The 11,485-nt window shown below is 41.2% G+C and overlaps 1 protein-coding gene across 6 annotated transcripts in view; it reads right to left on the minus strand.

The window, feature by feature from the left end:
- CSNK1G1 (casein kinase 1 gamma 1) overlaps window positions 1–11,485 on the minus strand; it is a 183,131-nt gene that overhangs the window by 22,483 nt on the left and 149,163 nt on the right. For 4 of the 6 annotated variants that reach the window (XM_017508059.2, XM_017508062.2, XM_017508060.2 and 1 more), the window contains one exon: window positions 1,575–1,685. The exons of the other annotated variants lie outside the window; for them this stretch is intronic. In XM_017508059.2, the coding sequence (XP_017363548.1) occupies window positions 1,575–1,685 (111 nt within the window). The remainder of the gene's footprint in view (window positions 1–1,574; window positions 1,686–11,485) is intronic. 6 annotated transcript variants of the gene reach the window in all.

Here is an 11,485-nt window from a genome sequence, read left to right on the forward strand (position 1 = left end):
TTTTTGTAGAGACCAGATCTTGCTATATTGCCAGGATGGTCAAAACCTCCTGGCCTCAAGTGATATTCCTGCCTAGGCCTCTCAAAATGCTAGAATTATAGTTGTAAGCCACTATGCCTGGTCCTTAAGAGCAATGTTTTTTTTTTTTGTTTTTTTAAAGAGTCTCACTAACTCTGTCACCCAGGCTGACGCTGCAGTGCAATTGCAATGGCACAATCTTGGTTCACTACAAACTCCACCTCCCAGGTTCAAGCAATTCTCCCGCCTCAGCCTCTGGAGTAGCTGAAACAATAGGCATACACAACCACGCCTGGCTAATTTTTTAACTTTCTGTAGAGAAAAGGTCTCCTTTTGTTGCTCAGTCCAATCAATCATGGTTTGTTTTATTTATTTATTTTTTTTTAAAGACAGAGTCTTGCTCTGTCGTCCAGGCTAGAGTGTGCAGTGGCACAATCTTGGTTTACTGCAACTTCTGCCTCCTGGATTGGGGCAATCCTCCCACCTCAGCCTCCCGAGTAACTAGGATTACAGGCATGTGCCACCATACCTGGCTAATTTATTTTGTATTTTTAGCAGAGACAGGGTTTCACCATCTTGGCCGGGCTGGTCCCGAACTCCTGACCTCAAGTTATCTGCCCGCATCAGTCTTCCCAAGTGCTGGGATTATAGGAGCCACTGCGTCCAGCCTCAATCCATCATTTCAACCTATATGATCCTATGGGTTTGTTTTTTTTTTTACAGGGCCAAAGCTGTCTTTCAAGCTGTGAATAAGATCTTTCTGTGAATCACTCCTTATAACAGCATATCCTAGATGATCAAGGCTACCAAGATGCATATCTACATGCATAAGCCTGTCTGCACCTTTATAAAAATTTATGTTTGGTAGCTCTGAGTTCACTGTGTGTCCCAACTGATGGTGTCACTTGCCAATATGAGAACAATATTGAGGCTAAGATTATTAAAAACAGTCACACAAAAGACAAGTTAAGAGATATAAGATGTTCTAGTATGAAACAGAGAAAAGAGATTCAGAATAGCCCAAATGAAGTCAGAAATAATTTTCTTAAGACCACAGTGATTCCAGGGAGAAAAAAGGAAATGGCCCAACTTCTTGGGTACCCACTCAGCAACAGATGACTTATACAAATTAACATTCTCAGCTTATATGTTAAGGCATGTATCATGGAATGAGCAATATATGTAGTCCTTTAATCCTCTATTCAAAAAATACTTGTAAGTTTCATATCTTTACAATTCACAGACTTGACACTAGCACAATTCTACCTCGATGTTATGTTTATGGTTTATCAGAAATGGATCAAGGTGGTAGGACTAGGTTAACCAGAAATCAGTATCAGAAGCCATACAGATCTTTCTTAGTCAATGACAAGAAGAAGTAATCATCTTAACAAGTGACTCTTGCCTAAGTCCACCTAGACAGAAAATCTGCACAGATACTCAACTGGCCCTTCCTATAAACTTCCTTTCTAAAGCAGCTGAAGTTTCAGAAGCAAGCCAACATTCTACCAGCCAAGCTGGAAAGGCCAGAAAAAGGCAATAAAGGCAGTAAATACCTGCACTGATCCCCCATGGCGGTCTGCAGCCAAGTGAGACGTCAGGTATGAGGTATTGGTCTGCCGGCTGGGCTGAATTTCCCATTCTCCTCGGCGCTCTGATGATGCATTCTGCTTAGGCATTAGAAAGCATGAGAGCAAGATATGGAAGGAAAGGTGAAGCAACAGCAAGCAATAACAAAATCAAGTACATTTGTGGCCCTGTAGATTTTTCTTTCTTTTTTTTTGATTTTAAACTAACAACTGTTGGAAAGAACTGAGAAGAAGTTAGCTTGTCTACATTCACTTTCACCTAATGCGCTAATACATGACTCTATAGCACACCTTCCTCACTCAGACACAGAAAACCAATAATGACCAAAGGAGGAAGGAAGGAGGAAAAAACATACCCGAAGCTGGGATCATCTTTTACTTTCCACAAAAGTAAAATCTTAGTAGCCACTAAGCAGATCAAACTCAGAATGTTAAGATTATTGGAAAGGCCGGGCTCAGTGGCTTACACCTGTAATCTCGGCACTCTGGGTGCCGAGGTGGGTGGATCACCTGAAGTCAGGAGTTCAAGACCAGCCTGGCCTACCGGGTGAAACCCAGTCTCTATCAAAAATACAAAAATTAGCTAGGCATGGCAGCACATGCCTGTAGTCCCAGCTACTCCGGAGGCTGAGGCAGGAAAATCGCTTGAACCCAGGAGGCGGAGGTTGCAGTGAGCAGAGATTACACCACTGTACTCCACCCTGGGTGACAGAGCGAGATACCTTCTCAGGCAATAAAAAAAAAAAAAGGATTGTTGGAAAAAGGAACTGTCATAATTATAAATTACTTAACTGATTAAAAACCTTTATTTATTTATTGACTGATTGAGATGGAGTCTCTCTCTGTTGCCTACGCTGGAGTGTAGTGGTGCAATTTCGGCTCACTGCAACCTCCGCCTCCCAGGTTCAAGCGATTCTCCTGCCTCAGTCTCTAGAATAGCTGAGACTACATGTGTGTGCCAGCATGCCTGGCTAATTTTCGTGTTTTTAGTAGAGAGGGGGTTTCACTACATTGGCCTGGCTGGTCTCGAACTCCTGACCTTGTGATCCGCCCGTTTTGGTCTCTCAAAGTGCTGGGATTACAGGTGTGAGCTACCGCATCCAGCGATTAAAGACCTTTAATAGGGCCAGGTGCGGTGGCTCACGCCTGTAATCCCAGCACTTCCAGAGGCTGAGGCGAGCGGATCACGAGGTCAGGAGACAGAGACCATCCTGGCTATCAAGGTGAAACCCCATCTCTACTAAAAATACAAATACTTAACCGGGCATGGTGGCACTGCGCCTGTAGTCCCAGCTACTCAGGAGGCTGATGCAGGAGAATCGCTTGAACCCAGGAAGTGGAGGTTGCAGTGAGCTGAGATTGCACCACTGTACTCCAATCTGGGTAACAGAGTGAGACTCTGTCAAAACAAAAACAAAAACAAAAACAAAACTTTAATAGACAGGTAATACAGAAAATTCCTGCATTAGGAGTCAAGACAATATGCGTTTTCCTTAATAGGAAGCCCACTATTCTTGAAATTAACCTTCATGGGACTTTGTACTAAGATAAAATGAGTAGTAGCAGTGGCTGGAATATGCTCTCTTACCTAAAGGAATGAACACAGTATCTCTCCAAAAGCAGGTTCACAGGTCAAGAATATGAAAAGATAGGTTAAAACTAAAGCTATGGGCCGGGGGTGGTGGCTCACGCCTGTAATTCCAGCACTTTGGGAGGCCGAGGCAGGTGGATCACGAGGCCAGGAGTTTGATACCAGCCTGGCCAACATGGTGAAACCCCGTCTCTACTAAAAATACAAAAACCAGCCTGGCATTCTGGCAGGTGCCTGTAATCCCAGCTACTCGGGAGGCTGACGCAGGAGAATTGCTTGAACCTGGGAGGCAGAGGTTACAGTGAGCCAAGATTGCGCCACTGCACTCCAGCCTGTGCAACAGAGTAAGACTCTGTCTCGGAAAAAAGAAAACAAAATAATAAAAATAAAGCTGCATTGTTTGCCTGGTTCTTCTAGCTAACAGCTTCTAGAACAGAATTAGAAAAAGTTTACTTATTGAAATGATACTATGAATTATTTTCTTCTAGAAAGTAAAAGGAGGGCCGACCTTCAACTAAAAACCTGTTTGGATTCTGCTTTCACCTTAATGTCACAGGCTGTTTTCCTTCTTTACCTGCTTTTTAGATCTCATACTATTCTGATCTTGCTCATATGTGACTTTTGTTCAGAAGAATCTGTTTAGGTGCCTCTTCCCCTGTGCCAGATGGCTGAGGAGGTGTTAACATCATGATGCTCAGCTGTAACAATCCTAAGGCTCTACAAAAATGAAAAGTGAGTAGTTGGAAAGGCAGCAATGAGGGACTAGTAAATCAAATTTTAATTGCTGTTGATATAAACAGCTGCAGGGGTTAGGATGTGACATTGCTGTGCTGCATGAAAATCAGTAAGGACTATGAATCTTACAAATGTTCACAGCTATAAAAGTTGTATTCTATAAAAAAGGAAAAGCAAGAAAGTAATGGTTTGAGGGTCTATATTCACTCTCCATATTTCAGTATCTCATTGACAAGAGTTGCTTAAAGCTCACCTGTAAGTCACCAAAAAGGCATTTCTCGTAAAAATCAAGAGCTTTGTACACCAGCTACAATTTACTCATTTTTATTAATGGAAGATGAAGTCATATGGACAAGAGTATTATAAAGGATCCTGGTAATATTTTTTCTGCTATTCCTCAGAGAATAAACATATTCTGAGAAGGCAGCTGTATGAACTTGCTCCATAATCTTATAAATGAGGGGTTTGATTTTATGCTGCTAGATATATTAGAACCAAAGCTACCCAAAATATTCCCTTACTATAATCATTTCTGCCAACAAAGATTCAAATGTTTCATTTTCCAAAATAAGACTATAGTGTACATTTTCCAAAATAAGACTATAGTGTACAACATAATCAGAATATTTTATAAAGCATTTTTTTTTTTTGAGATGGAGTTTTGCTCTTGGTGCCCAGACTGGAGTGCAATGATGCGGTCTCAGTTTGCCGCAACTTCCACCTCCTGAGTCCACGTGATTCTCCTGCCTCAGCCTCCCAAGTGGCTGGGATTATAGGCAAGTGCCACCACACTCAGCTAATTTTGTATTTTTAGTAGAGATGGTGTTTCTCCATGTTGGTCAGGCTGGTCTTGAACTCCTGACCTCAGGTGATCCACCCGCCTCAGCCTCCCAAAGTGCTGGGATTACAGGCTTGAGTCACAGCACCCGGCCATATTTTATAAACTTACTGACATTGTCTACATCCTCAGAGCACTTAATATCATTTATTCTGACTGCTGGAGATCTTAGAGTAAACCTATTCTTCTAATATTAGAAATAATATCTACAACTAAACCTATTAGTGATAGCCTTTTTCAGTTCTGTAGAACTTTTTATTTTTGTAATATTTAAATATAATATTTAAGCTCCTAAATTATTATATAGTGCTGTCAGTTTTCTAAAACCTTAAGTGCTTAAAAAAACATCCAGACATTGATAAGCCATTTAGTGCTGAATTTTAACTCAACGCAATTACATCTTATGAATGCTCTCTGTTTTGTGTTTGTTTTTAAGGCAGATAAAACAGAAAATGGCTGGAAATGTATGTTCATGCATACTGATAGGCTTTTAAAGAAAACCCTGGACAGCTGATCAACAATTATTTCCATTTTTACTGAATTACACATCAGAACTCTGGTTTGATGCTACTGTCTGCATCAAACGGTTTGTTTGATTCACAGGGCTATGCGGTTCTTTATATTCATTCTAGTTTAATAAATAATTTGTTGAAAGATTTAAGATTTTTGTTTAAATGAAAATAGCAAGACATTTTTCAAAGGCCTAAAAATCACACTCCATCTCCATTCTCAAAGCAATATGCTATGTATCTCTTAAAGAGAGTAAACTAATGATAACATTCTATATTGCTTCATAAGTGCTTCTACTATGATGAAGGAAAAACGTACTATACCATACTACTGCCTGCCAAGGCCTTCTGTATCTGTTGAAAGCATCAAAACTAAGTATAGACGTGTACCTAGGGGTTGCCGGTTTATTACTTTGGAAACTAGTTTTCACTAAGATGTTAAACTCTAGGGCTACTGTTTTCTGGAATGTAAGAGCTTGGACCAGAATCTAGGGGATGACATAGCAGAAAGGGCCATTTTCAGTTTCAGAAAGCAACAGAATGCCTAAGAACTATATGAAACCAAAGAAAGTTGATAATTACAGCAGTCTGCTAGTGTTTTTCCTTGAAAGGTATTCTAGGCAATACTGTGTACACAAGAGTTATGATTAAGCCTCAACAGCACAGTAGCTAGTTAGATGAAGCAAACCACTGGAAGAGATCAGCATGTAAATCCTTCACTCTTAAAGATCACTCCTGCATACACATCTAACTAAATAACACTCAAGAGATCCATGGGTAGAAAAGTCATTCAGCAAAGTCAGTTTCTCTGCATTACTTCAAAAGCAGAGGTCCACATAGAGTATGTAAGTCCCCCAAAGTAGGAGCAGGAATCTCAAGTAGTGGTAACTCCTCGAGGTGAGGCTTTAAAATCTCCAGTTGTGATTGCATTACCTTCGTGGAAATTACTGATTTACTATGTAGTAGGTAAATCTTGAAACAAGAAAGTAGCAATCCAGCATAGCATCAATGAAAGGTAAAGGTAATAAAAACAGTTGAGAAAACACAGAAGACTGTTGGAACAGCGAAAACCCCCACCTATGCCCTATGTCAGAGGAAACAAATCTCTCTCAGCAGTCATTTGGCAGGGATGAATGGATAGCCATAGTAGAGAGTGACACTAACAAAGGGGGAGGAAAACACAATCTGACGACATCTCAAGTATCATCCCCATCTATGGCCTGAAAATTATTTCAAATTCTTAGTGGGGATAAAGTTACTATTCTGAAGCAAAAGGAGGGCAAACAACCTTTCTCTTGTAGCAAAAAAAAATCACCAGGCAGCCATGGTGGCTCATGCCTGTAATCCCGGCACTCTGGGAGGCTGAGGTGGGCAGATCACTTGAGGTCAGGAGTTCAGGACCAGCCTGACCAACTTGGTGAAACCTCATCTCTACTAAAACTACAAAAATTAGCCAGGCATGGTGGCATGTGCCTGTAATCCCAGCTAGTCAGGAGGCTGAGGCAGAAGAATCACTTGAACTGGGAGGCGGAGAGGTTGCAGTGAGCTGAGATTGCACCACTGCACTCCAGCCTGGGCAACAGAGTGAGATGAGACTCTATCTCAAAAAAAAAAGAAAGAAAAAAAAAACTAGGCACCTATGCTCTGCAAACAAAAACACAAAAAAGAGTAACTGACATTTTGGGATTCAATGTCGGGGTAGGATACCACATCTGTTACAGTTTAAAAGCTTTTAATAGTCAATATGACTCTCTCCAATGTCAAAATGGGATCTGTTCTCTCTAACCTGCTCGGCTAAGTAGCCCTTCTTTTTCACATGCCCACATACAAAAGAAGCCCACTGTAATAACAGAGGTCGGCCAGAGAAAAAGGACACACTATCATAACTCCTGAACCTTGTGGTGTAATGTTTATGTAGCATTTATGTGAGTAAGGGTTGTCACAAGCTTGGATTTAAAGTACCGAAAGGGCAGGAAGAATGCTGCTGCATGCACACAGTAGTCAATTCAACAGTCTACATTTAGTGTGTTGAACAAGCATACTGAATAAAACCTATGACAGTACAATATGTTGTACTGTCTAATATAAGATCTGTGAATACTGGCAGAAGTTACTTCCTGATTAAATTTGATCAGATAATGCAAAGGAAGTTTTGCCAGGTAGAAGCAGAGAGATGTATTAAAGTTTTCATCCCCTTTCTGCCAGATGGTAATGCAGAGTTCTTTAGAGAGGAATCAGAGCCATGGCAAGATTTACAACTTTTAGAACTTGGAAAGGACAAATAGGAAGTACAAAATAATGAAAAGACTAATCCAACTGGGATCCTTCTTATTTATTTTATCCAAATTCATAGTTCAATAATAGTTATCTAGTTAGGTAAAACTGTTTTCAAAAAAACTGTGCTTTGCCAGGAGTGGTAGCTCACACTTGTAATCCCAGTTACTTGGGAGGCTGAGGCAGAAGGATCACTTGAGCCCAGGAGTTTGAGGCAGTGAGGCCCTGTCTCTACAAAAAATAAACATTAGCCAGGCGTGGTGACCTACAGTCACAGCTATTTGGGAAGCTGAGGTGGGAGAATTGCTTTAGCCCAGGAGGTCAAGGTTGCTGTGAGCTATGATCATGCCACGGCACTCTATCCTGAGTGATGGAGTGGGATCCCATCTCTATTAAAAAAAAAAAAAAAAAAGTGCTTAAGTATCTGGTATTAAAATAGTTTTAAAAGGTGGATCCAATATACATGAGTTTAAATGTAGTCTTTTAGGAACCATATTTGGGATCTGTTATTCTACATAGATAAACCAAACAGTACTCAATCCAATATACCTAAAATCTAAATGAGCAAAGCACAATTTTCCAGAATACAGGAAAATAGGATTCTTGTTGTGAAGGAAAAAGAACTTACATGATCAGCTGAACATTCTTTTTTTTTTTTTTTGAGACAGAGTTTCGCTCTTGTTGCCCAGGCTTGAGTGCATTGGCACAATCTTGGCTCACCGCAACCTCCACCTCCCAGGTTCAAGCAATTCTCCTGCTTCAGCCTCCTGACTAGCTGGAACTACAGGCATGCACCACCCCACCCAGCTAATTTTGCATTTTTTAGTAGAGATGAGATTTTTCCATGTTGGTCAGGCTAGTCTCGAACTCCTGACCACCCAGCTCTGCCTCCCAAAGTGCTGGGATTACAGACGGGAGCCACCGCACCTGATGATTGCCTGAACTTTCTTTACAGCGAAAGACTGCTGTGTGGTTTTTTTTAAACACCCCTTCCTGTGAGCAGACAATCCAGCCCTACTCTAACTGCCAAACAGAGGCAAAATGGCTCTATGTGCAAACAGAAAACAAGTAGGAAAAATAAAAATCTATGATATAAACAAGTATCTTTTTACATATGCACCCTTCATTTGGCAGATTCATTCATTCACTCATTCATTCAAACAAGTATGTATCAAGTGCCCACTATTCTAAACATTGGTTTGGGTGTTAGGGTTAAAAGAGTGAACAAAACAATAAATACCTCTGCTTTCACAAGCCTTCAATTTGAGAATGCTGACGCCTTAAATAGGTTAAATGTCCTATGGCCAAAGTCTTGGGATAAGATAAAACCAAGATCTGAGCTCTTCTTTTTCCTTCTACTGTAAGTATGGGACTAGAGTTTGTTGAACCCTAGGCTCACTAGCAAATGGGCAGATTTCCCAGAATAAGAAGACTCTTTCGGCATTATCATCAGTGTCATCTCTAGCCCCTGACTCCCAAATATCTCTCTAGTTGTCTCTGCAGAACCATCCTCTGCCTGTTAGATCTCTTCGGGTGGAATACATTGCTAGTATTTCAAACTCAGAATGCCTAAATTCAAATTCCAAACAAGTTCCTCTACCAACTTTACCATCTCTAGTAATAGTACCACATGCCTTCTCATTATCTAGGCTCAAGATCTCTGCAACAGCTTTGACTATTCCTTCTCTCTTAATCCTAGCATTCATGTGGGCTGCCAATTCTGGTAGATGATATCACTGTAGAATTGTTTAATTCTCTTTCATTTTCCCTATTACTAACCATCTAGGCTGCCTTTACCTCTCAAGGGAATTTACTGCCTGCTTATTGTTTTCCATGTTTGCTGCCAGGCTAGTACCACATTATGTGCCAAAAGATTTCAAAAGCAGAGTTTTTTTTTTTTTTTTTTAGACGGAGTTTCGCTCGTTACCCAGGCTGGAGTGCAATGGCGCGATCTCGGCTCACCGCAACCTCCGCCTCCTGGGTTCAGGCAATTCTCCTGCCTCAGCCTCCTGAGTAACTGGGATTACAGGCATGCGCCACCATGCCCAGCTAATTTTTTGTATTTTTAGTAGAGACGGGGTTTCACCATGTTGACCAGGATGGTCTCGATCTCTTGACCTCGTGATCCACCCGCCTCGGCCTCCCAAAGTGCTGGGATTACAGGCGTGAGCCACCGCGCCCGGCAAAAGCAGAGTTTTAATCATATCACTCCTTTGTTTAAAAATCTTTAGTCCCTATTCCTACTTAAAACGAGCACCAATTCTCCAGCCCAGCATTCTGGGAGCTTCACCAAATGGTTTCAACCTACTTACCTAGCCTTGTCTCCTATGACTTCTTTATTCACATCATATATTTTAGAAAACTGAACTACATACAACATTTGTTGCTGATCATATATTCTTTCTGCTTGGACTGCTTCTTCCATCTCATTTAATTTCGCTAAGAGCATGACAAATGCAGCTTCTCTCATCATTATTTGTTCTGCTCAGACTAGATGAAATATCTCCTTCCAAACCCAGATGACAACAATTTCCAACTTGGGATGCTGCTCTGTTCTGGCTTGTGTTACAGTTATCTGGCCATTTGATTTATCTACTTGTCAGCTCTTTGAGGACAAGGACTGCCTACTTACCTTGGTATCCATAAGATATACTTTTTTTTTTTTTTTTGAGACAAAGTCTCTGTCACCCAGGCTGGAGTGCAGAGGCACAGTCTTGGCTCACTGCAACCCCTGCCTCCTGGGTTCAAGCGATTCTCCTGCCTCAGCTTCCCAAGCAGTTGGGATTACAGGCATGTGCCACCACACCCAGCTAATTTTTGTATTTTTAGTAGAGACAGGGTTTCACCATGTTGGCCAGGCTGGTCTTGAATTCCTGACCTCAAGTTATCTGCCCACATCAGCCTTCCAAAGTGCTGAGATTATAGGCATGAGCCACCATACAGGGTCTGCAGGGTATACTTTCATGTAGCAGGTCCTCATCTCAGATTTACTGAGTCAAAGTTGCTGATAAAAGGTTAGCTGTTCCAAGGCTGGGTGTGGTGGCTCAAGCCTGTAATCCTGGCACTTTGGGAGCTGAGGCAGACAGATCACCTGAGGACGGGAGTTCGAGACCAACAAGGTTGGTCTGACCAACAAGGAGAAACCCTGTCTCCACTAAAAATACAGTATTACCCGGGCATGGGGGTGCATGCCTATAATCCCAGCTACTTGCGAAGCTAAGGCAGGAGAATTGCTTGAATCCGGGAGGTGGAGGTTGCAGTGAGCTGAGATCACACCATTGCACTCCAGTCTGGGCAATAAGAGCAAAACTCTAAAACTCTGTCTCAAAAAAAAAAAAAAAAAAAAAAAAAAATAACAAGAGAAAAACAAAAAAAAAAGAAAGGTTAGCTGTTCCTAAAGTCAATACCTGTCAATCTTGCTCAGGGAGAAACTGTATTTTTTTCTTTTGCTATTTTCAAAACTTGAAAGGAATTAGTCTAGAAAATCATCCTGTTTTCAATTCTTAGAGTAATAAAAGAGACATATTTGACTGCAAATTTCTTTAAAAAAAAAAAAAGAGCCTAAGAAAACAGCCCTCAAGATGGAACAAATGTAAAATGTAACACAGACAAAGATGGTGTAAAGGTTGAACAGACACTAGAAATCCATTACCCACAGTGCATAGTGCAGAAAGAATTTCACCCAGCAAGGATTTGGAATCCTGCTAGAAAGGAGGTTTAAAATTTAAATGAACATGGAGGAACTCCAATCTCTTAGAAGCCATAGGATACTAAAAACTCTAAAAATTAAAAAAAGTAGGGTCAGGCGTGGTGGCTCACACCCGTAACCCCAGCATTTTGGGAGGGGGAGGTGGGGAGATTGCTTGAGCCCAGGAATCTGAGAACAGCCTGGGCAACACAGTGAAACTGTCTGTACAGAAATACAAAAAAA

This window comes from Cebus imitator, unplaced genomic scaffold, assembly GCF_001604975.1.
Source record: "Cebus imitator isolate Cc_AM_T3 unplaced genomic scaffold, Cebus_imitator-1.0 Scaffold386, whole genome shotgun sequence".
Lineage (NCBI taxonomy): Eukaryota > Metazoa > Chordata > Mammalia > Primates > Cebidae > Cebus > Cebus imitator.